The sequence below is a fragment of the Elgaria multicarinata genome, chromosome 2 (genome assembly GCF_023053635.1).
Source record: "Elgaria multicarinata webbii isolate HBS135686 ecotype San Diego chromosome 2, rElgMul1.1.pri, whole genome shotgun sequence".
NCBI classification, from domain to species: Eukaryota; Metazoa; Chordata; class Lepidosauria; order Squamata; family Anguidae; genus Elgaria; species Elgaria multicarinata.
The window spans coordinates 175,223,009-175,248,226 of record NC_086172.1 but is presented as its reverse complement, the minus strand read 5'-3'; the positions used below and the strand labels follow the sequence as shown (position 1 = coordinate 175,248,226).

At 45.4% G+C, this 25,218-nt stretch overlaps 1 protein-coding gene across 1 annotated transcript in view; it reads left to right on the top strand.

Moving 5' to 3' along the window:
* The window catches only part of KIAA0586 (KIAA0586 ortholog), a 110,088-nt gene that overhangs the window by 78,690 nt on the left and 6,180 nt on the right, over window positions 1–25,218 (top strand). The window contains 1 exon segment of the mRNA XM_063118232.1: window positions 21,970–22,035. Coding sequence (XP_062974302.1) covers window positions 21,970–22,035 — 66 coding nt within the window.

Sequence of the window (25,218 nt, the reverse complement as noted above, 5' to 3'; positions counted from 1 at the left end):
CCTGGCATCTAAAAGCATCTAATGTAGGTGCCAAGCGAACCTCCTTAGGGAGCTCATTCCACAGCCGGGGTGCCACAGCAGAGAAGGCCCTCCTCCTGGTAGCCACCTGCCTCACTTCCTTTGGCAGGGGCTCCTGGAGAAGAACCCCTGAGGATGACCTTAGGGTCCGGGCAGGTACATACGGGAGGAGGCGTTCCTTCAGATAGCCTGGCCCCAAGCTGTTTAGGGCTTTAAATGTCAATACCAGCACGTTGAATCGGGCCTGGACCTGGACTGGCAGCCAATGAAGCTGGAAAAGGACTGGCATAATGTGGTCTCGTCGGCCAGTCCCTGTTAGTAACTGTGCTGCCCTGTTTTGTACCAGTTGAAGTTTCCAGACCATTTTCAAAGGCAGCCCCACGTATAACGCATTGCAGTAATCCAAACGAGAGGTTATCAGAGCATGGATCACTGTAGCTAGGCTATCTCTGTCCAGATAAGGGCGCAGTTGGTATATGAGCCTAAGCTGATAAAAGGTGCTCTTTGCCACTGAGTTCACCTGTGCCTCAAGTGACAGTTCTGGATCCAAGAGCGTCCCCAAACTACGCACCCAATCCTTTAGGGAGAGTGCAACCCCGTCCAGGACAGGGCAAACATCACCTCGCCGGACAGAAGAACCACCCTCTAACAATACCTCCGGCTTGTCTGGAATGAGTCTTATGCAGTGAACTCCATCAGTTAAGTATGAGTTGGATGAAGAAGTACTTCCTTTATACCCCCAGAAGCTGCTGGGTGCTCTGATTTTGTTCATAATATCTACTATTCATAAGTGGGTGGTGATAGTTGTTGTTGTTTATTCGTTCAGTCGCTTCCGACTCTTCGTGACTTCACGGACCAGCCCACGCCAGAGCTTTCTGTTGGCTGTTGCCACCCTCAGCTCCCCCAAGGTCAAGTCCGTCACCTCCAGAATATCATCCACCCATCTTGCCCTCTTCCTTTTGCCTTCCACTTTCCCTAGCATCAGCCTCTTCTCCAGGGTATCCTGTCTTCTCATTATGTGGCCAAAGTACTTCAGTTTTGCCTTTAATACCATTCCCTCAAGTGAGCAGTCTGGCTTTATTTCCTGGAGTAGGGACTGGTTTGATCTTCTTGCAGTCCAAGGCACTCTCAGAATTTTCCTCCAACACCACAGTTCAAAAAGATGGTGGTGTGCATATAATATATGTGTGTGTGTGTGTGTGAGAGAGAGAATATTTAGTAAATGAACGCTAATCATATTTTTTCCATTATAAAGATTTTAAATTGTATCCATGTGCCCAAGGAAAAAGTATTACGTGCAGCAGCCCACCCATTGAACCTGCCCCATCCCCACCCACCCAAAATGGAGTAGATTTCACTGGATACAGATAACTTTGAAGCAGCCTGTGTGAACTGAACCAACCAGTCTGAATACTTCGAAGTTCTGGAACTCTGCGAGGTTCCTTTGTGTGATTCCCGCCTTGTGACTGCCCTACGCGGAGCCAGCGCTCCTGGGGATTGTTCCAAAAGGAACAAAGCCACCCCCAATCCGTCATCCTTCAGAGGCGTTGGACTACAACACCCAGCAATCCCACCTGGCACCTGCTGCATGGGGATTATGGGAGTTGCAGTCTAACACCTCTGGAGGGAACGCAGATCACTGCAAAGGGAGGAATTGGCCACTTGAGCGGTGAGTTAAGGTATGAGGGGCAAAAGATGTTTTGAATCACGGATGAATCCCAGGTGCTGTGCTTGTGTGTGTGTGTGTGTGTGTAGGAAACGGTGAGCCAATTCCCCCCTCCCTCTATTGACAGGAGGAGATGCTGGGGTTTATGGCAGGCCCTTTACTTTGCCTCTTGTGCCAAACAAGCTATTTGGGATTTTCCCCACCTCCTCCTCCTCCTCCATCTGCACGGCTTCTTGCCAAAAATAATCTTTCTCACAGTCCCTTGCAGGACTCGGAAACGTACGAGGACGTTACTGAAGCAGCTTTGTTCTTCTTACATTGTGAGCAGCGGTAACAGGTCCTTCATGAAGCTAGTAATTGCTGCCGCCTTCATTGAGAAAAACTGAATGGGCGGGCGGGCGTCCCGTTGGCACCGAGCGCGAGTGGCCGTGAATAAAAGCGGATGGTGACGGTGACGGTGAGCTGGCAAAGCTGACCTGCTTTCACCCCCACCCTGCTCAAGCGTACATCCCTTTACATAAATGCCCCCACCCCGGAGAAACAAAATCAATGGACAGTAAAGGAAGAGCCTCTCAGTGATGCTAATGACCGTATTAACCCGAGATCTACTTCGTTACCCGTCCGTACGCTTCTCGCAAATTAGGGCTGTCCCAGCATGGTGTCCGGCGCTCGGGACTTGCGCCAAGCAGAAAATGTCGCGTTGTCCTTAAGTGACCCCCTGGCCTATGTGGTCTAACGAATGAAGCTCAATCAGAAGCTGCCAACTGAGGCTGTTGTACTTGGTGCATTTTTGTGTTTGCAGGATGCCTGTTGTTTCTGTGTTGGGAATGGGGTGAATGCCAAAATTGTAACTAAACCATCTTAGCCAAAGAAGAGGGGCCGTGGCTCAGAGCACCTGCTTTGGGTGCAGGAAGGTCCCAGGTTCGAACGCCAGCATCTCCAGGTAGGGCTGGAAAAGCTCTTGATTGAAACTCTTGGGGAGCCATTGCTGCCAGTCAGTGTCGACGATATTGGGCTAGGTGGACCACGGGTCTGACTCATTGTAAAGCAACTTCTGATTAGCCTTGAAGTGGTAAGGTGGGTTCAAATTCCAAAACAGGTAAAACAAGTGAAATCTTTCTGCATGTTATTTTCCAAGGCTTGTAAGATTTCTCAAGAGCAATGTGGTGAACGACAGACATTGGGATGCGTTTTATAGATTTTTGTACTCAGCTTTCATGCGTGATTTTTACGTTGCTGTTCTGGAGTATTTATTTATTTCATTTCTATATACCGCCCGGTAGCCAGAGCTGTCTGGGCGGTTGACAAAAATTAAAAACATAAAGTACAACTTAAAGTGTCATGTATGGAAACTTAAGCCACAGTACAAAAGTTAGGCATTTAATATCTGCTTTTCGCTAGAAAGTTTTAAACATAAAATTGAGTCATTAATTGCATTCAGCATCACCACCTACCTCCGTAATTGCCAGTTCTATGTCCAGATCATCTTCAAAAACGGCTGGTTTACTCACTTAGGATGGGGCGTGCCCTTGCCAGGGAAGCGTGCCTGGCACCTATATTGTAGACTTTTCAGTGTGAAGTGAACATTTCTTTTATTCTTCCAGGAATTTTAGACCTCCATTATTTTTTGATTGATTGATTACATTTATATACTGCCCCATAGCCGAAGCTCTCTGGGCAGTTTACAAAAAAGTTAAAAACAGTGAACATTAAAAAGTATACAAAATTTAAACCATCAAAAACATACAGTATAAAAACAACATCATCCATTTAAAAACAACAGTTCTGGGGTCCGTTAAAAAACAAACAAACTTAGCGTTAAATGCTGTTAAATGCCTGGGAAAAGAGAAAAAGTCTTGACCTGGTGCCGAAAAGATAACAATGTTGGCGCCAGGCGAGCCTCATCGGGGAGATTATTCCATAATTGGGGGGCCACCATTGAAAAGGCCCTCTCCCCTGTTGCCATCCATCCTGTACATCAGCCTTCCTCAACCTGGGGCGCTCCAGATGTGTTGGACTGCATCTCCCAGAATGCCCCAGCCAGCTGGTGCATTCTGGGAGTTGTAGTCCAACACATCTGGAGCGCCCCAGGTTGAGGAAGGCTAATGTACATGTTTAGAGAGAGAAAAGGCCTGCAACTCCCAGCATGGCCCAGCAAACATAGGATTGCACCTTAAATGTGTTGTTGTATTTGTTTGATCTTTATACTGCTGTTGGCTTTTACTTTGGTTTTATATCGTCGTTTTAAATTTGTACGAGTTTAACAACACATCTTTTATCATACTGTTCTCTTTCACGGTTTTAACTTACGCCAACCGCCTAGAGAGCTATTAGGCGGTATGAAAATGTAATCTTACATAAGAATATGGTAGCGTGAGGCTTATTACTTGAGATCTACCTGACCGATTTTGCTCGTTTTTGTTCTAAACTGAAGCTTGAGCAAGGTAGGCGTGCAGGGAAATTTTCAAATTTCAAAAAAGTTCAGAGCTCGGGCTTTAAAAGCCATTAATTTAAAAGCCATTTAAAAGCCTTTTTATTCTCCCAACATTTTAACAATCTATAAATTTTAAATAACATGGTTTTAAATTTGTAATTTTGCATTGCTGCTGTTTTTATCTGGTTGAGCTTTTATATTGTATTTTATATTATGGTTTTATACTATTGTTTTATACTTTGAATGGTTTTAATTTTTGTGAACCGCCCAGAGAGCTCCGGCTATTGGGCGGTATAGAAATGTAATAAATAAATAAATAAATAAATAAATCTCCTCTGTGCCAAACAGGCGGGGCAGCCCCTCTACCTGCAGGAGGACGGACAGTCCTGCTTGACCAATCAGTAAGATGCTGAGGCGGGCCCTGGCTGTAGCCATGTGATTAGGCCGTTGTCACCAGCAGGGAGAAGGGGATGGAGGCAGCCAATCGGGGGCGTGTGAGGAAGGGGAGGGACTGCACCACATGCAAATTTCAGAGGCGGGATTATACATGAGCCAGATTTGCATTATTCATGAGCCGTTCTATGGTGAGGGGATTGAGAGGCAGAGAAGCGGGAAAGGAGCAGGACTACTATGAGGACTACTACTACTATGAGGACTACTACTACTATGAGGACTACTACAATGAGTTTTTTTTTTTAAAAAAATCATTTTTAAAAAATTTAAATGAGTTTTTTTTTTAATAAAATAATTTTTGAGGAAAAAAAATCTATCTAAAGATAGTTTTCAATTTAAGATACATTATAGTCCAAAGGTTATTCATCATGAAATAAGGATTGTCCCCAGTTGACCCTGGGATCCCCTGTGCATCATTTGGATGCACAGGGGCGACCCCGAGCTGACCCCGAGATAACTGGCAGGTGTAGATTAGGCCCTCAGTGTAAGACATCTTCCAATGTTCCCGGAGTCATTTTTTTAGATTTATGGGTTTTTGCAACGTAATATTTAGTCCAACCTCAAACCAGTGCTGGGTTCCAAAAACGTTCTCTTAGGCTGTGAGCCTGTACTCACTTTCCTCACTAAACTGGACTGTTAAACTGGAAAGTTGAGTGTTTATGGTCATGCCAGACATCCATACCTGCTTTCCACAGTGTGCAACTGAATCTGAATGAGGCTGGTGGCAGTGGGACTGTGATAGTGGTACGATACAACAGGAAGGCTAAAAGCGGAAGAGGCCAAAGGCCTCCGAAGTAAAGAAGAAACGTCTTCAGGTGGTGCCAGAAGACTTTATAAAACACATCCTCTAAGCGACATGTGAAATCCAATCTCAAACAATAAAAATGCAGCAATTAACTGCTTCACATGATGCAGTGTTCATATAGCCATCATGGCTAATAGATACTCGTAGCCCATCTTCCATTAACTTGTCTAAGCTCCCCTTTAAACCCATTGAAGCCACCCTGTCTACTAGCTCCATAAATTATGTGTTGTGTGATAAATATGTCCTTTTCTCTGCCCCAGATCTCTTGGCCATCAGTGACCTTGAGTTCTAGCACGGCAGGACAGGGAGTAAATCATGAAAAGTCGTGACTAGCACTTAGCGTAGGGCGCAGTCTGGAGGCAGGTACTTCTAAGTCAATGGGGCTCATAATTTATTGAGTCCCATTTATTTCAGTGGGAATTGGACACAGTGAAGTTTGACCCATGAATTTACTGCAGCTTAGCTCTCGGTTCTCACGCAAAGAGATACAACTGTGGGATGTACTAGCAGTACACACTTCATAGAATCATGGAATAGTAGAGTTGGAAGGGGCCTATAAGGCCATTGAGTCCAACCCCCTGTTCAATGCAGGAATCCACCCTAAAGCATCCCCAACAGATGCTTCTTGAAGGCCTCTAGTGTCGGAGAGCCCACAACCTCCCTAGGTAACTGGTTCCATTGTCATACTGCTCTAACAGTCAGGAAGTTTTTCCTGATGTCCAGCTAGAATCTGGCTTCTTGTCACTTGAGCCTATTATTCCGTGTCCTGCACTCTGGGATGGTTGAGAAGAGATCCTGGCCCTCCTCTGTATGACAACCTTTCAAGTATTTGAAGAGTGCTATCATGTCTCCCCTCAGTCTTCTCTTCTCCAGGCTAAACATGCCCAGTTCTTTCAGTCTCTTCATAGAGAGTCATACCCTGATTTAACACCCTTCAGTGTTGGCTAGAAGCTTGTGACCCTTCAGCGTAGCCAGACTCTGTGTGTGTGTGTGTGTGTGTGTGTGTGTTTGTGTGTGTGTGTATGTGTGAGTGAGTGAGTGTGTGTGTGTTGTTCTGTACATAATCTGACATCAAGCAGATTTACATTAGTTAACGAAACACAGCATTTCACTCAGAAAATCTATTTAAGGTTTTAAGTTAAAAGCCAGGCCTATCTTGGTAGCTACCTAATTACCAGTGTTCCAGCGTGCTTTATTGCCCCCTCCCTTTTTATAGTTCTTAAGAGTGTAATTTCTAGTTGCTCAAGTGGTTGCTGTGTTTACTTGACAAGCCTTAATGATTTTTTAAAAAAGTAGATCACAATTATGGATATATTTTTAAAAGGGGGGTTATATCTTTACTGGTCTTCCCTGTTGTGCAAGCACAGTGTGACACTACTTAGAAAATGCATGTTTCTTTAGTCCTACCGTTAGGATCCGTGAATGCGTGTGGCTGCCTTGCTTCTGACAGAGCCCTACTCATGCTTTCTCCTTGAGACGTGGCTGGGAAGGGAGGCACTGGTCTTTTTTTCCAAAGCCCCTGATAGTCATACCTTTCTAGAGTGGAAGCGAACGGCCTGCTTTTCTGGGATTCTTCAGTGGAGAATCGAATGAACCCTGTGAATAAAGAAGTTGGCCATTGCTAGATTCTAGCATGTGAGCTTTCAACTGGAGGATTGGTTATTTAAAACAATTTAAGAAGACCACTTTTTATTATTTTTTTGTCATTGATATGTCCTGAACAAGCTTGCATGTGAATTGGTTGGTATAACAATTTGAACACATGGTATGGAGAATGTGGATAGGGAGACATTTTTCTCCCTCTCTCAAAATACTAGAAACTGGGGTCATCCTGATTGGTGGGAGATCCAGGACAAATAAAAGGAAGGACTTCTTCACACAGCGCAGAGTTAAATGATGGAACTCACTATCACAGGACATAGTGATGGCCACCAATCTGGATGGCTTTAAAAGGGGGTTGGATAAATTCCTGGAGGCAAAGGCTATCCATGGCTACTAGCCCTGATAGTTGTGTGCTATCTCCAGTATTCGAGGCAGTAAGCCTGTGTGCATCAGTTGCTGGGGAACATGGGCGGGAGGGTGCTGTTGCACCATGTCCTGCTTGTTCATCCCTGACCGATGGCTGGTTGGCCCCTGTGTGAACAGAGTGCTGGACTAGACGGACCCTTGGTCTGATCCAGCAGGGCTCTTCTTATGTTGTTAAGATTGCCTGAAACAAGCTATTGTGAAACCTAATGGGCCTTTTGGGACGCAATGCTAAACTATGGCTTAATGTTAACCGTGGGCTCATGCACTCCCTCATACACACACACACACACACACCAACTTCCTCTGGTTTGAGCACAAGGAGGAGATCGGAAGCTTTTGCTTTCACTTTTACACGGACCTGAGTTCCTGGTTACATGTGAACTTGTGGGAACTCTGGTTAAGTGAATTTATCATTTGTTATATTTATTATTTATTTATTTACAATATTTATATACAGCTCCATATCTAAAATAGATTCTGGAGTGGTGCACATAGGAATAAAACAGTAAAAAGAAAGAAGATTAAAAATAGAAAATTTAAATTGCTCAATTTAAAACGGACCAATAAAACCAGTGGCTGGTCAGTTGAGGAAGGCTTCCTGGAATAGAGTTGTTTTCAGGAGGTGCTGGGCGCCTGCCTGACCTCCAAAGGCAGGGATTTCCAAAGAAAAGGGGCCACCACACTAAAGGCTCTTCTCCTAGTAGACACCAATTGGGCCAAAGGTTCCTGTGGAACCACCAGTAGCACACCCTCCAATGACCTCAGTAACTGGGCAGGTTGATAAGAGAGAAGGTGCTCTCTCAGGTATCCTTCTCCCAAGTTTGATTTGTTCAAACAAGCCATGACCAATCTGTGCCTTATGATCCTGGTTTGTCCACTAACCACAGTTACCTGCTACCCATCACCCTCTGGAACGTGGAGTCCTAAGGGTGTGTGCTCTTGATTATTGCTTTGCATGAACTGCATAGTAAGGGTTGGGTGTGCCTGGAGCATGCCTCCTAAGACATGCCCCAGAATCCTCTGCAATATACCGAGACGAAGATGAGCAGGAGTTCCTTGGCAGACAAGTTAGCAGGAAGAGAGTTTTCTGAAAGCAGAAAGCTTGAAAATTACTTCCCTAGCACAGCACAGCACTCCCCTTTTGCCCATTTAGATAAAAATGAGTTCATCGGTGCTATTGGAATGTGAGCAATTCGCATTTTGCTGTAACAGCAGTAAGATGGCCGCAGCTTTGTGGAAGTATTTAAAATCGAAAGGGGAAAAAAGAAGTCTTCCCTTTTAGGAACTTCATATTATATGACATGATATAAACCACATTATCCTTTAAAGCTTCCCTGCTGTCGAGGTGTCTTCTGCTCTCAGTAAAGCGAGCAAACCCATGAACGACTTTGGAGGCATGGCGGAGGAGAAGGCCAGTAATCCGGACTGAAATTAATGAATCGTAAGAATTAGAAATCAAAACTTTTGTTTAGTCTGAAGAGAAACAAATTCCCTTAAACCAGCGCCGCACAACTGCTTCTTGTTTGCTTCCACTCCGTGTGACTGTTGTGTTCTGTTGGCTCTCCTGGTCCGCGGCTCGACTTTTTTGTTGAATGAACCGATTGTTTTTCTTTTGTGTTGCCCGTGGAGCGAGCCCCCATCTGGTTTGCATCAGACTGTTTTCACAGCCAACAACTGCTGCCTTTTCTATATCCTGACACTTAAGGGCCCCCACGCTATCAAAGCACAACTATGTGAGCCTGTCTGGCTGGGTCCGTGCAGCTGTGCAGCGGGCAGCTTGAAGCTATTAGCCAAATAATGGCAACTTAGAACTTGAACCAGCTCTTATTCCCATTGGTGTCATGTGTGTTCAGCCAACAATGCAGTATTGCTGAACCCCACAATTCAGCACACTGCGCCCCCCCCTTTCCACAAAGCTTTTAATGTTCACCTCTTCTTCGTAAAGTCGGGGTGGTGGTTGCAGCGGATTCCTGTATCTGTGAGACTGCCGCCTTTTCTAAAAGGCAACATAGGCGTGCGTGTGTAAACAGACGCACATATGCGCCGTTATCCAACAGCATTCCCGTCAGCATCGCTTAGACTTGCTTCCTGCAGCGTTGTTCAAGGTAAAGGCTGGGAATGCAACGGCAAAAGGAAGTTTTGCTCGTTCGAACTGTGATTTTTATTATCGGATTGCTAGTGGTAAACAGAGCCCGTGCGGAAACTCCCAAGGCCTGTTTGCAGATCCTGACTTTAAGCCACGTCGTGCATTTGTGGCATGAGTAATTTTTTAATTGGTTGCAGAATTGGGACCCCAGAGAACATCTGCTTCCATTTTTGTCAAAGAGACGATCTAGTCCTCAAGGTTCATGGAACATCTTTTAAAGGGCTGGATGGTGTCTGTTAAAGTCTTGGAAATCACAGCTGACCTCAGATTCTTTCTTTCTATGACACGTCAATCCTTATTTTCCCCTGGGACTTCATCTCCACCTCAGATTTTGCAAAAACCTGGGTATTGTCCCTGGTGCCTATGCAGATCAAGTTTAAATCATTGTTTAGGGCCTAGTTGTTGTTTATAAAGCAGATTTTTCTCAAAATATGTCTTGCTACTAAATGCATGGCTCTACTCTCAGCTTGTGGCTGCATGACTGTATCAAGCCCAGCTAATCAGCCCTATAGTGATCTAGTGAAGGCTGCAATTATAGGTGTACAGTCTCTGCCCCAAAGACTAATAATAATGGCATGTTCAAGAAAGAATACCGGCAAGGAAAGATCAGCCTGACCCAAAGTGCATTTAAATGCCTGCTTATAGCGCAACACCTTGTGCCGGCCTTTCTTTTCCCTCCGTTCCCCTTCCCTTGTGTATCTGGTCTTTTTATCTTGTAGGCGTGATGGTGGGGCCTCCCTCTCTCACTCTCTCTCTCTCTCTCTGATTGATGTGAACCACTTTGGGAGATGAAGATTGTCTGAAAAGTGGGATATAAATGCAATAAACAAATATGTAACAAATAGAATATTCTTATATGCTAGTGGTACTTAACCTATACGTGGGACTTCAATTTCATGCATTTGGGGGCAGAATAAAGCATCAGCTGGGTACTCATCAGTTGAATAGTGGAAAGGATTTGAGGATATTTGGGTTTATACTATGGGGTTCATTGGGGTCTAGGAATGAGTGGTATAAGAGCAGCGAATGAGAGGCAGGACCCCCTTTGCTGAAGGGGCAAAGGAAGCCAAGAGGAAGGCTCAGTTCAGACAACACATTAGTCAACGCAGTGTGGAAACTCCACTCAACGGTTGAGTTCCTAGGGGGTACTCTGCAAACAACATCTTCTAACTCCACAGTTGTGTGACTGTGGGCTCTGGTGGAGTTAAAATCTATCGTAATGTTTGATGGACGGTTCCTCCACCCTCTCTCCTCCCCTGGTCCTCCCGATGGTATCCCATCAGCCATTGCTGCAAAAAGAAACAATCCCAGCTGCTCTCCTAGAGCGGCACTTGCTCCTTTTGCCACTCTTTCAAGGGAACTCTGTAGCCAGTGGGAAAAGTCCACTCAACGCAACAGGGAACTCCACGGAGCCCTCCACGCAACATGCAACACAACGGTTTTTCAGGAACTCTCCTCTGCACAGCGTGGATATTCTGGGTGGAGTGTTTTCCCAAAAACCCCCCACTGTGGGGTGGATTTTTCCTGCCAGACAACACATTTCTCAACGGTGGTGTAAAAACTCCACCATTGAGAAACACGTTGTCTGAACTGAGCCAAAATGTATGTACGATGCCCCAGGCATATCCCTTCACTGGCTTCCAATTCACCTCAGAATCCAATATAAACTTCTCCTGTTGACCTACAAAGCTTTTCACAGCCTAGCTCCTTCCTATCTTTCCTCTCTCATCTCACACTATTGCCCCGCTCGTGCTCTTCGCTCCTCTGATGCCATGTTTCTCACCTGCCCAAGGGTCTCTACTTCCCTTGCTCGGCTTCGTCCATTTTCTTCTGCTGCCCCTTACGCCTGGAGCGCTCTTCCAGAATATTTGAGAACTACAAGTTCAATCGCAGCTTTTAAAGCTCAGCTAAAAACTTTTCTTTTTCCTAAAGCTTTTAAAACTTGATTTTGTTCTGACTTTTATACTGTTAGTTTTACTCTACCCTGTGCCTGTTTGGTGCATTCTCTTCCCCTCCTTATTGTTTTATTATGATTCTATTAGAATGTAAGCCTATGCGGCAGGGTTTTGCTATTTTATTGTTTTACTCTGTACAGCACCATGTACACTGATGGCGCTATATAAATAAATAATAATAATAATAATAATAATAATACACAGCTGAGTGCTTTCCCTTCCTTTGATATACATCACACACACACACACACACACACACACACACACACACACAGAGGGTAGTTTCTTTATGCAGTTTTGGGGCATGCTGGAAGAGCAGTATGAGGGCACAGTGCTACAGCTGTCAGCACGGCATCTGACGTAAAAATGGAGAGTTCGTGCTTTTCAATGCTGCATTCATTTTGTCGGCTCCTGGCACCCATAGCGTGTAAGATTTAGAAGCGGATTTGATTATCTAAAATAGCTTCTCTCTGCTGCCTTCCATTTCTCTAGTATAACACACACTTGCAAGCCAACTCACAGGGATGCCTGCTTCTCTTCTAGCTTGCGTGATTTCTACTTAATATTGCCCACCTACTTTCATGTTTGTCTTAACCTTCTAGAGGCGTGAAAACAAATTATTATTTTTTTAAAAATGAAAATTGCCGTTTTCAGAAAGCAGTGTTCTAATTAAACTCAAAAAATTGAAGTCATTTTATTAGGTAGAGGACTAACTCCCATTAAAATGTATTGTGCAACCTCATCGTTAAATGCTAATTATGCAGTAGTGTAACTTGGGCTGGTTGTAAACTAGGACGTGTGTTTCAGGAAGTGTTTTTTTTTTTAATTAAGTGGGGCTTCCTTTCTCAGACAAGACCCTTGCAGGACACATAACTAGTGAGGCGAGTCATTATTCAGTGGTGGGGCGTGTTCTTTGCATGCAGCAGGCCCTTGATTCCACCTCTGATATGCCCAGGGCTCTGGGCTAGGAAAGACCCTGGCCTCGGGCCCTGGAATGTAGCTGCCATTCAAAGGAGAGACTATTGGGCTACACCATCCTTCCCCAACTTGGTGCCCTCCAGATGTTTTGGATTTCAACTGCCAGCAGCCTCAGCCAGTATATTCTGCGGTCAGGAGTCTTTGGACCAAAACATCCGGAGGGCGCCAGGATGGAGAAGTAGCTGATTCCGTATGGCAGAATGACAAGCTCAAACTTTTGCTGAATGTTTTTGAGGTGTTAAGTGAACTTTCCCCCGAGCTATTTCTAAACATTTTGGAATCTTTCACTATGTATATGGTTATCTAGGGGCGGGGGTTGAGGGTCCTGGAGCTCAGCGTTTTTTTCTCTAAAGCCAGCCGTGGCCAACGAGGAGTCCCAAGGCTTTCCCTGTAAATACGACAGGAGCCCTCCAGCTGTTTTGTACGGCAACTCCTGGCATTCCTAAAGGTTTGGTACCTGGTTATCTGACAATCTACATCCTTGCACGTGAACCTTGTCCCAGAATTAAGTTTACCATCACTTCTCCATGCCTCCCCACCTGGTGACCAGAGAGAGGGCCTTCTCATTTGTGGCACCCCTATATGGAATGCCCTTTCCTATTATTATTATTATTATTATTATTATTATTATTATTATTATTATTTATTTATTTATATAGCACCATCAATGTACATGGTGCTGTACAGAGTAAAACAGTAAATAGCAAGACCCTGCCGCATAAGCTTACAATCTAATAAAATCATAGTAAAACAATAAGGAGGGGAAGAGAATGCAAACAGGTACAGGGTAGGGTAAGCAGGCATAGGGTAGGGAAAAACTAACAGTAGAAAGTAACAGTAGAAGTCTGCACAACATCAAGTTTTAAAAGCTTTAGGAAAAAGAAAAGTTTTTAGTTGAGCTTTAAAAGCTGTGGTTGAACTTGTAGTTCTCAAATGTTCTGGAAGAGCGTTCCAGGCGTAAGGGGCAGCAGACGAAAATGGACGAAGCCGAGCAAGGGAAGTAGAGGCCCTTGGGCAGGCGAGAAACATGGCATCAGAGGAGCGAAGAGCACGAGCGGGGCAATAGTGTGAGATGAGAGAGGAGAGATAGGAAGGAGCTAGACCGTGAAAAGCTTTGAAGGTTAACAGGAGAAGTTTATATTGGATTCTGAAGTGAATTGGAAGCCAATGAAGAGATTTCAGAAGCGGAGTAACGTGGTCGGAGCGGCGAGCTAAGAAGATGATCTTTGCGGCAGAGTGGTGAACAGAAACCAACGGACTGATGTGAGAAGAAGGAAGGCCAGAGAGAAGAAGGTTGCAGTAGTCCAACCGTGAAATAACCAGTGCATGAACAAGCGTCTTGGCAGAAGAGACAGACAAAAATGATCGAATCCTGGCAATATTATACAGGAAAAATCGACAAGATTTAGCTACTGCCTCAATATGAGGAATAAAGGAGAGCGAGGAGTCGAAGATAAAGCCAAGGCTACGAGCTTCCTTGACCGGAGTAAGCGTAACATCATTGACAGTAAGAGAGAATGAGAGATGAGGAGAAGGTTTAGGAGGAAAAACAAGCAATTCAGTCTTTGCCATGTTAAGCTTCAAGCGACAACGAAGCAGCCAAGCTGAGATATCTGAAAGACATGCCGAGATACGATCGTGAACATCAGGAGAAAGTTCCGGAGATGACAGATATAGTTGTGTATCATCGGCGTACAGATGATATTGGAGGCCATGAGATTGAATAAGCTTGCCCAAGGGCAACATGTATAAGGAAAACAACAACGGGCCAAGCACCGAGCCTTGCGGAACCCCTACTGAAAGGGGAAAGGAGGAAGACAAGCTGCCATTAGTCAACACGCTGAAAGAGCGACCCGCTAGATAGGAGGCAAACCAGTTATAGACAGAGCCACAAAATCCAAGGTCATGAAGGGAATCTAAGAGAAGATCATGATCAACCGTGTCAAAGGCTGCAGTTAGATCAAGGAGAATAAGAACGGAATTCCTGCCGTAATGTTGACATCTTTCCGGTGCTACGTTGTCAATACCTTTTTATTTATCCAGGCCTGCCAGCGTGTCATCTAGCTGATTTGATTTTGTTGCTTTTTTCATTTCTTTTTAACTGTCCTGCTGACCTACATGTTATATTATTGTCATTTGCGTGTTTGCTTTTTTAAAAATCTTCTTGTTTTGTTTTAGAGCCTCGTGTGGCGCAGAGCGGTAAAGCAGCAGTTTCTGCAGCTGAAACTCTCCCCATGGCCTGAGTTCAATCCCAGCGGAAGCTGGTTTCAGGCAGCCGGCTCGGGTTGACTCAGCCTTCCATCCTCCTGAGGTCGGTAAAATGAGTACCCAGTTAGCTGGGAGAAGGGCAATAACGGCCGGGGAAGGCAACGGCAAACTACCCCGCTATAAGCCCTGCCAAGAAAACGTCAGCGAAAGCTGGCGTCCCCTCCAAGAGTCAGTAATGACTCAGTGCTTGCACGAGAGGTTCCTTTCTTTTCCTGTTTTGTTTTATTATTTCACAAGCCATAAATCTGAGGGATGCTCTTAATCTTACCGTTTGGATTCACTTAAATGCTCCTCCAAACCCCGCTTGACCACAGCCTGGATTTACCTTAAGCCCCAAACAAAGAAATAATTCTTTGTCCAGCCTTTAGGAATTGCAGCTCTTAGCTTTTCGCTCAGTGCAATAATTAGAGCAGCCCTTCATAACCTGGTGCCTTCCAGATGTTTTGGACTTCAGCTCCCATCAGCACCTGCCACCATGCCAGTGGCCAAGAATGCTGGGAATTGTAGTTCAAAACTGTGGTGCTTGGAATGTTGGCCTGAGTGGGCGGAGTTAGGATGTCTGAGGAGGGGGGAGGAGTGATATATAAGGGGATGACTGAGGGGATTGTGAGAGACTTGGGTCCTCTTAGAGCACCCTTCCTCAACCTGGGGCGCTCCAGATGTGTTGGACTGCTGGGGCATTCTGGGAGTTGTAGTCCAACACATCTGGAGCGCCCCAGGTTGAGGAAGGCTGTCTTAGAGTCTTTAGCCTTTAGTGCTTGAGCTCTCTGTGTGTAGAGTACTTGGGTACTGGAGAGTTTGAGGTTCAGTATAGAGAGTGGAGTCTTTTGAGTGGGGTGTGCAGATGGACAGTTTGTATAAAATAAACAATACTGATCATAAAATCCAAGAACGAATGTGTGGGTGACAGGAAAGCGTGTACGTGAATGGGTGAAAGGATTGGAGGAGAGGTTTCAAAAAGGGTTTTTAAAGGTTTTATTTTGAAACAAAGCTTGTGAACTTTAAAAAAATAAATTTTAATCATTTTGTTTTAACTACCACAAAAATCCCACGTGTCTGTTTGGCATTTATCACCAGAAGTTTATTCATTTAACACCCACTCTGACAATAATTCACCTCAGCACATGTAAGCTCCGGCTATTGGGCGGTATAGAAATGTAATAAATAAATAAATAAATAAATAAATTCACAGCGCATTATTTTATTATTGAAATCCTTCTCCATTTAACCCCTTTCTCCACATAGTTTGGAGAAAGGCGGTGTTTGTCCCTCGCCTCAGGCGTATCAAGCGGTGGTGCTTGGCTTGAGCAGGGAGTGTCCGCGGCCGGGCCTGTTGTTCAGAGCCTGTGTCGTGGCAGGCACCAGGTTGGGGAAAGCAGAATTCGGGTCGTGCAAACTTTACGCTTTGCTTGGACTGCTTTTGTGGCAGGCCCAGAATTTTTCGGCAAAATCCGGGCCGCTTTCCCGGGGAGCTGGGCTGCAGATGAAAGAGTTGGGATGAAAGTGAAAACACTTCTTCTTGTTTGCATAGTTTCAGCCTGAGCCCAGGCAAAAATCGTCCGCTTCAGTGCTATCTCCTTTCACTAACATAAAAACAGTTTATTCCAAATGTAATCATCTTGTTTGTCTTTGGTTTTGTTTTCCTTCATAACCTTCCCTTATATAGTATTTTTTTTACATATATATAAAATGTAAGCTACACATATTTGTAACATAAGATCAAAGCTTCGCATCCAGAGCCAGGGGAAGGGTGTGGGGAAATGAATTATAAATAATAATTGAAAGTGGTTTCTCCCTCCGTTCAGGCAGCTCTTGAGTTCAAAGGTCATTGTTTTGTTTTTCAAAATGGGATGTTTCTGTTGATAGAAAACAAAAAGAAAGCGGCTTTGGGGAGACGTGGGAGTCATTTCAGTTGTCCACATCAGGGCCGAAAGTAGTTCTCCAGATGTTTTGGACTTCAACTCCCTGCATTCCTGACCATTGGCTGTGCTGGCAGGGGCTTCTGGGAGTTGAAGTCCCAACAGCTGGAGATCTCTCTTCTGCTCACCCCTGGTCTATATTAATGAGTAATAAACCGTCCACTGGTGCTGTACAGTGGCTTTAAAATTGTATTCCAAAGAAACCAGTGTGATATAGTGGCTAAAGTGTTAGACTGTGAGTCGGGAGATCTGGGTTCTAGTCCCCACTCCGTCATGGAAACCCACTGGGTGACTTTGGGCCAGGCACAGACTCTCAGCCCAGCCTACCTCACAGGGTTGTTGTTGTGAGGCTAAAATGAGGAGGATTATGTACACCGCCTTGGGTTCCTTGGAGGGAAAAAGGCGGGATATAAATGCAATAAATAAATAATCCCAGCGGTTTCTGCTGAAGTTTCTTGGAGAACACAAGAACCCTGATGGATCAGACCACGGATCTATCTCAGCCAGCATTCTGTTAAAAAGGCTGCCTGTGGGGCATGAGTGCCACCGAGCTACTCATCTCCCCCAGGGCTTGGGCCCAGTGCCGCTGAGGTGGCATGCAGCCATCAGGACTAGTAGCCATTGACTGCCTTCTCTTTCATGAATCTATCTTATCCCTTTTTAAAGCTTTACCGAGAACAAACAGAGCCGAGGAGAGCAAGAGAGCAGAAAGAAAGTCATCCCACCCCCCAGCCAGCTCTGTTCTTCTGCAAAACACGTGGGCTGACCCAGGAGAGCGATGAGCTGTTGTCTTGTGGTGCTGTCGCCTCCTTATGAGTCTCCTTTTCTGGGACACAGGCACCCCTACCCGACCCCCCTGAGAACGCAACAGGAAAGGGGAAACTGCAGGAGGGACCCTTCACCAGCATGCTTTCCTCCAAAGCCTTCCCCAATGGCAGGCGGGGCAGGTTTGGCCCTGGGAGAATGGCTGCCAAAGCCATGCAGGGGCCCAGCTCGGAGGACCCCGGCCGTGCTATCATAGAATCGTAGAATCATAGAATAGCAGAGTTGGAAGGGGCCTACAAGGCCATCGAGTCCAACCCCCTGCTCAATGCAGGAATCCACCCTAAAGCATCCCTGACAGAGGGTTGTCCAGCTGCCTCTTGAAGGCCTCTAGTGTGGGAGAGCCCACAACCTCCCTAGGTAACTGATTCCATTGTCGCACTGCTCTAACAGTCAGGAAGTTTTTCCTGATGTCCAGCTGGAATCTGGCTTCCTTTAACTTGAGCCTGTTATTCCGTGTCCTGCACTCTGGGAAGATCGAGAAGAGATCCTGGCCCTCCTCTGTGTGACAACCTTTTAAGTATTTGAAGAGTGCTATCATGTCTCCCCTCAATCTTCTCTTCTCCAGGCTAAACATGCCCAGTTCTTTCAGTCTCTCTTTATAGGGCTTTGTTTCCAGACCCCTGATCATCCTGGTTGCCCCCCTCTGAACACGCTCCAGCTTGTCTGCGTCCTTCTTGAATTGTGGAGCCCAGAACTGGACGCAATACTCTAGATGTGGCCTAACCAGGGCCGAATAGAGAGGAACCAGTACCTCACGTGGTTTGGAAGCTATAGTTCTATTAATGCAGCCCAAAATAGCATTTGCCTTTCTTGCAGCCATATCGCACTGTTGGCTCATATTCAGCTTGCGATCTACAACAATTCCAAGATCCTTCTCGTTTGTAGTATTGCTGAGCCAAGTGTCCCTCATCTTGTAACTGTGCCTTTGGTTTCTATTTCCTAAATGTAGAACTTGGTGTTAAATGTAGAACGCTAAGGTCCTACAAAGCACGGGGAGGGACCGGCTGATTATTAATCTGATTGCTGTGCTGGGAACTTCTTTGGACCGTACAACGCCTCAAGAGGGCTTCTGGCCTGAAAGGCAGCCAAGAAATATTTAAAAAAACTAACATAAATTAACAGCAGGATTAAAAAAAAAACTCCTTAAATAATTCCTCTGGGATTGAGCATGGTAGGGGTGGTAGTGTACAAGCGGTCTTCTTCTCCCTGGTGGAGGCCAGAGGACGTGATGAAGTTAAACGCTCTTTATTCCCATACCCCAGCAGTTGACAGGGGAAAGCATCCTCTGTGGGGCAGATCATAGAATCATAGAATAGCAGAGTTGGAAGGGGCCTACAAGGCCATCGAGTCCAACCCCCTGCTCAATGCAGGAATCCACCCTAAAGCATCCCTGACAGATGGTTGTCCAGCTGCCTCTTGAATGCCTCTAGTGTGGGAGAGCCCACAACCTCCCTAGGTAGCTGATTCCATTGTCGCACTGCTCTAACAGTCAGGAAGTTTTTCCTGATGTCCAGCCGGAATCTGGCTTCCTTTAACTTGAGCCCGTTATTCCGTGTCCTGCACTCTGGGAGGATCGAGAAGAGATCCTGGCCCTCCTCTGTGTGACAACCTTTTAAGTATATCGTTTGGTACAGGCATGCTCTGTCCTTCCTAGAGCGATCCGGTTTTCCCTAGATAGTACAAATTCCCACATGTCATATGGCCCCAGGTTGGAAGGTTCCCACAGCTTCTCTGACCTGTTGGTTGAGGGTGGCCTGAGCCTGTACGCCTGCCAATTTCATGCGGTTGACGTGAGTTCTGGTGCTATAGGAGAAAGATCCTGTGGCGTTACACCCCACAAGTCAATTCTCTAATGTCTAGGATTTGTGAATCTATTGTGTTTAGAAGGTTGACCTGAGTGGGTGGAGACTGAATATCTTAGGAGCGGGGAGGAGTATATATAAGGGAATGACTGAGATGATAAGGGGGGGGGGTGTTTTTGAAATACTTTGGTTCGAGAGAGAATTAGAGGATCAGGGTAAAGAGGGTTGTCTTTTGAGTGTAGTGTGCAGATAGTCAGTTGGTGTATATTAAACAATCCTGATAATAAAGAAAGTTCAAGAGTGAAGGTGTGAGAGAAAGGAAAGCGTGTATGAGAAGAGAGAAAGGATTGGATGCGAGTTTTTAACAAGGGTCTGAAAAGTTTTATTATGAAACAAAGTTTGTGAACATTGAAATAAATTTGTATTCAGTTTGTTTTACTACCACAAAAATCCCACGTGTCTCCTTGGCATTTATCATCTGCAGTTCTATACATATAACACCCGTTCTGACATTAATTCACCATCAGCACATATAATTCACAGCACATTATTTTATTCCTGAAATTATTCCTGTTTAACCCCTTTCTCCACATAGTTTGTAGAAAGGTGGTGTTTGTCCCTCACCTCAGGCTCATAAAGTGGTGGCGCTTAGCTTGAGCAGGGAGTGTCCGCGGACAGGCCTGTTGTAAAGAGCCTGTGTCGTGGCACAGATCCACCCTACTTTCTTGACCCCATTCATAGCTTTATAACCCTCCATCACATTCTTTCAGAGCTCTTTGCTGTGCACTTGAGTTTTCATCGATCTGAACATATCACTGATGGACCATGATGTGGGGTAGTGGCTAAAGTGTTTGGACTGGGTGCTGGGAGATCCGGGTTCTAGTCCCCTCTCAGCCATGGAAACCCACTGGATGACTTTGGGCCAGTCACAGACTCTCAGCCCAACCTACCTCACAGGGTTGGTTTTGGGAGGATAAAATGGAGAGGATGATTATGTCGTACGCCACCTTGGGTTCCTTGGAGGAAAAAAGGCGGGATATAAATGCAATAAATAAATAAATATGAATTAAATAGCACAGGTCTCTTCACAGATTTTGCGAGGTCTTACTTTCATCTACATTGAGAATTGAACCCTTATCCTTGCTCTCTCCTTCCTGCTCTTTAACCGGTTAATCTGTCAGAAGACTCATCCTCTGAGCCCATTCTTTATCTCCTCTTCCTCCTTTGCAGCACAGTGTGTCATGATCCATGAAGGAGAATTGGGAACTTCTTGCTTATTGACAGGCCTTTCCCGTACTGTCCCAGATGCTTGCGAGTAATTTTGAAAGTGCTGGCACTGATCCCGGTCGAGAGCTTTTCAGCAGTCTGCTGTAAAAGCAGCTGAGGTGCGGACCTTTTCACACCATTAAATTCTTCTCATTATCATAAATATGTCTCAGGCTTGCATGTAAATTCCAAAAAGATGTCCTGCCGGTGTTTTAGAAAACCATCTTGTAGGCACTCTGGGAGAATTCTTCCTGAAGTCTCTGTCGAGGAGCCTTCAAAGGAGAATGCAGGATTAGACATGGAAATAATTTATTTTATTTTTTATTGCATTTATATCCCGCCTTTTTTCCTCCAAGGAACCCAAGGCGGCATACATAATCCTCCTCTCCCTTTTATCCTCACAACAGCAACCCTGTGAGGTAGGTTGGGCTGAGAGTCTAGAAGGGTTAGAAAGTGGCGTTAAAAAAATTACTTCGGCTGTGAGGACTGCTCTCTTTTTTTCCACGCTCCGAGTATGACTTTCGCCAAGCAGCCAGCCCTGGTTCTGCAATGCCGGCATAGACACGCGTCTCTGCCTTGAAGCGGCTGAATCCATGCCCTCGTGGAGGGAGAAAGTGGTGGTGTCTTTGTTCTTCCGTTTCCAAAAAGAAAAGAAAATGTTTCATTATAACCTTGGGCGGTCACTCTTCGTGACTGCAAATATGGCAACCACTCCTCTTGGGGAAGACAGAAAAGTCAGGCCATTTGAATCCTGGAGCGGACTACTCCATGCATTTCAGGTTTTGAAACAATTCTCTCAACAGAAGCAGTAAACCTGTACCATATGACTGGGACTTCACATGACTGAATGCTCCTCCATCCAAAACAGATCCCAGGAAGACGAGTTGGAGCCTAGCCTGTGCGAGGAATTGTTATGAAGGGAAGGAGCATTTGGTCACCCAAGCGCCCATCCAGAAACAGGTCTACCACCTCTACGAGAGCTAAGGCCTAAGTTGATGGAGGATCATCTCAGAGATTCCCAGAACAGAATAAACCCACACTTGGAAATTGTTTATTTGTTACACTTACATCCCACCTTTCTTCCAAGGATCCCAATGCGGCATACGGAATCCTCCTCCTCTCCATTTTATCCTCATAACAACCTTTGAGGTAGATTTGGTTGAGGGTTGGTGATTGGCCCAAAGTCAACCAGTGAGCTTCATGACAGAATGGGGACTAGAACCCAGATCTTCCCAGTCCAACACTATAATCACTACACTGCAATGGCTGTCAGCTACTCTCCAGAAGAGCTCCAGGCCTGTTTTTTAGCTGCTTAGTGTAATGTTGATGGGCCTGTTTCAATGTTCTTGCCTTTCCTTTCTTGTTGGCACCCTATAAAACAAATTTCTTGTTTTCCCCTTAAACAGATTTCCAGAGAGACATGGATCGGACTCAGGTTGAGCCTAATATGTACCTTAAATCGTTGCTTTCAGGTAGGTTTTACCATCTGCTGTTAATTGTACCTAATAATTGTATTTGGTCCTCCCAAGAAGCTGATTGGTGGGAGATTCAGGAGAGATAAAAGGAAGGACTTCTTCACACAGCGCAGAGTTAAATTATGGAACTCACTGCCACAAGATGTAGTGATGGCCACCCATTTGGATGGCTTTAAAAGGGGGTTGTATAAATTCCTGGAGGAGATGGCTATCCATGGCTACTAGCCCTGAGGGTTGTGTGCTATCTCCAGTATTCGAGGCGGTAAGCCTGTGTGCACCAGTTGCTGTGGAACATGGGTGGGAGGGTGCTGTTGCACCATGTCCTGCTTTGTTGGTCTCTGGCCGACAGCTGGTTGGCCACTGTGTGAACAGAGTGCTGGACTAGATGGACCCTGGGTCTGATCCAGCATGGCCCCTCTTATGTTATGCCTTCTCCCTTAAAAAGCAATGACCTTTCACTGTCTCAAGCTCTCGGTCCCCGTTTCTAGCACCATCACGCCCTCTGCTATTTGATTGTCAGCACTGGATTCTGAAGCTGGAACCTAAGAGGTGAAATATGAGGAACGAGCTCCCCTCCCCAACTTCTCAAAGAGGGGAGCTGCAGAATTCTGTGCCAATCGAAGCTTCCGAGTCATCTTAAAAGGACGGCCTCCCGCAAAGCCTGTTGCCCTGCGACAGCTGGTGTTCAGTGGCACAGCACTTGTGGCTAATATTATTTATTTATATTTATTTATTACCTTTATATACCGCCCCATAGCCGAAGCTCTCTGGGCGGTTTACAAAAGTTCAAAACAGTGAACATTAAAAAAGTATACAACATTTAAAACCATCAAACCGCCCAGAGAGCTTCGGCTGTGGGGCGGTATATAAATGTAATTAAATAAATAAATAAATAAATAAATAAAAATATAAACAGTATAAAAACAATGGTATCCATCACCATAGCCATCACTATACCTCCTCCATGAATTTATCTCATCGCATTTCAAAGCCATCTAGGTAGTGCCTTTTGTGTGGAGCTCTTGGGTAATGCTGTCATTGATGTCCCTTAACCTGTTCTGGGTTCTCATGTGTTGTTTTTATGGATTCTTGAAATTGCCCTCTGCCTCCTCAAGTGAGGGACGCTGCAGGATCGAAATTATTTAAATAAATTGTGTCTCTTTTCCCTGATCTCTGCTTCTGTCCCATCCCTTTCCCTTTCTGACTGCACAACAAGCTCCCTTAGTATTTATTTATTTATGTATGTATTACATTTCTATACCGCCCAATAGCTGAAGCTCTCTGGGCGGTTCACAAAAATTAAAATCATAGTAAAACAATCAACAGGTTAAAAGCACAAATACACAATACAATATAAAAAGCAAAACCATGCAGCAAAATTGATATAAAATTAAAATACAGAGTTAAAACAGTAAAATTTAAATTTAAGTTAAAACTAAGTGTTAAAATACTGGGAGAATAAAAAGGTCTTCAGCTGGCGACGAAAGGAGTACAGTGTAGGCGCCAGGCGGACCTTGGAAGGAGTCTTCTCCCTTTGCTCCCTCACCTGTCACTGCTGCCTTTCCTGAGAACAGCCACCATCCCCTCCTCTATTCTGACACAGCTCCTGCTTCCGTTTTTCTCCTGCAAGACCCTTTCCTTTAGAAAAGCCTTTTCCTTAACTGCCCTGAATGGTTGAGTTGTTCCCCTTCACAACCATCCAACTCTCCCGTGCATCTTCCTCGGCCCTCATGAATTAGGCCTTAGGCTCTTCCCTTTCACCCCACCTTACGCTGACACTCCACAGTACATGGCTTAACCCGGCGGTCTTCAACGGGTGGGTCGCGACCCAAAAGTGGGTCGCAAGATCGGTCCAGATGGGTCATAGAATCATAGAATAGCAGAGTTGGAAGGGGCCTACAAGGCCATCGAGTCCAACCCCCTGCTCAGTGCAGGAATCCACCCTAAAGCATCCTTGACAGATGGTTGTCCAGCTGCCTCTTGAAGGCCTCTAGTGTGGGAGAGCCCACAACCTCCCTAGGTAACTGATTCCATTGTCGTACTGCTCTAACAGTCAGGACGTTTTGCCTGATGTCCAGCTGGAATCTGGGTTCCTTTAACTTGAGCCTGTTATTCTGTGTCCTGCACTCTGGGAGGATCGAGAAGAAATCCTGGCCCTCCTCTGTGACAACCTTTTAAGTATTTGAAGAGTGCTATCATGTCTCCCCTCAATCTTCTCTTCTCCGGGCTCAACATGCCCATTTCTTTCAGTCTCTCTTCATAGGGCTTTGTTTCCAGACCCCTGATCATCCTGGTTGCCCTCCTCTGAACACGCTCCAGCTTGTTCAGAGGAGCATGTTCAGAGGAGTCGCGGGGTCCTCCTTGGGTCGCGGCAAAGCTGTTGCTGCCATGTTGTGGAGTTGTGAAACTGGGTCTCATGTTGCAGGTTGGGAGTCCGAGGTGGGTCTGGACCAGTTGAAGACCACTGGTTTAACCGGTGTCATAGACTGCAACTCCAACATATCTGGAGGGCACCAACTTTTAGAAGGCTGGTATATGGAGTTCTGGGCAGGGATGGTCTCCTTTCTCTACAGCACCTGGTGCAGTGTTGATGCTATCTAAGTCTTTAGTAGTCATGTTCATACGGAGCTATTTGTAGCAAGCATTGTCCAAGTGTTCCCTAGCAATGGGGGGTCTGTGTTTTGCACACACACACACACACACACACTACTCTCATCTGTAAATACAATCCAGATGTGTTCCTGCTTTAGGCAAGAAGAAAAGAGGGAAGCAAAGAACAAAGAAGAGGAACAGAGGGATGATTTTAAAAAGAGAGAGAGAGAATAGTTGCTTCTCTACTGGAAGCATATAAAAACTTGAATGAGGGGGATGCAGGTGTGTGCTCAAAGCTCTGAGGATCGGACTTGAGACGCTGCCATGTAAGGGGGGGGGCACTGAGGCACTGGAACACGACAGCGCTTAAACTTTGAAGTCAGCACTCAACAAAGCAAAGCAGCCGGCATCTGGCAGCGGAAGAAACGAGTCACTTGTGTCAGCCCTGCTCTTAATGGAAGACGCATCCCGTGCCAGGGATGTTTTTCCAGGTGTTCTTTCCATAGGGCCGAACCGTTTTATTTTTGTATTAGGTTGCAAACTAGTAAAATGGGTGTCTTGATCTATGTTCTTTTTCTCGTTCTCTCT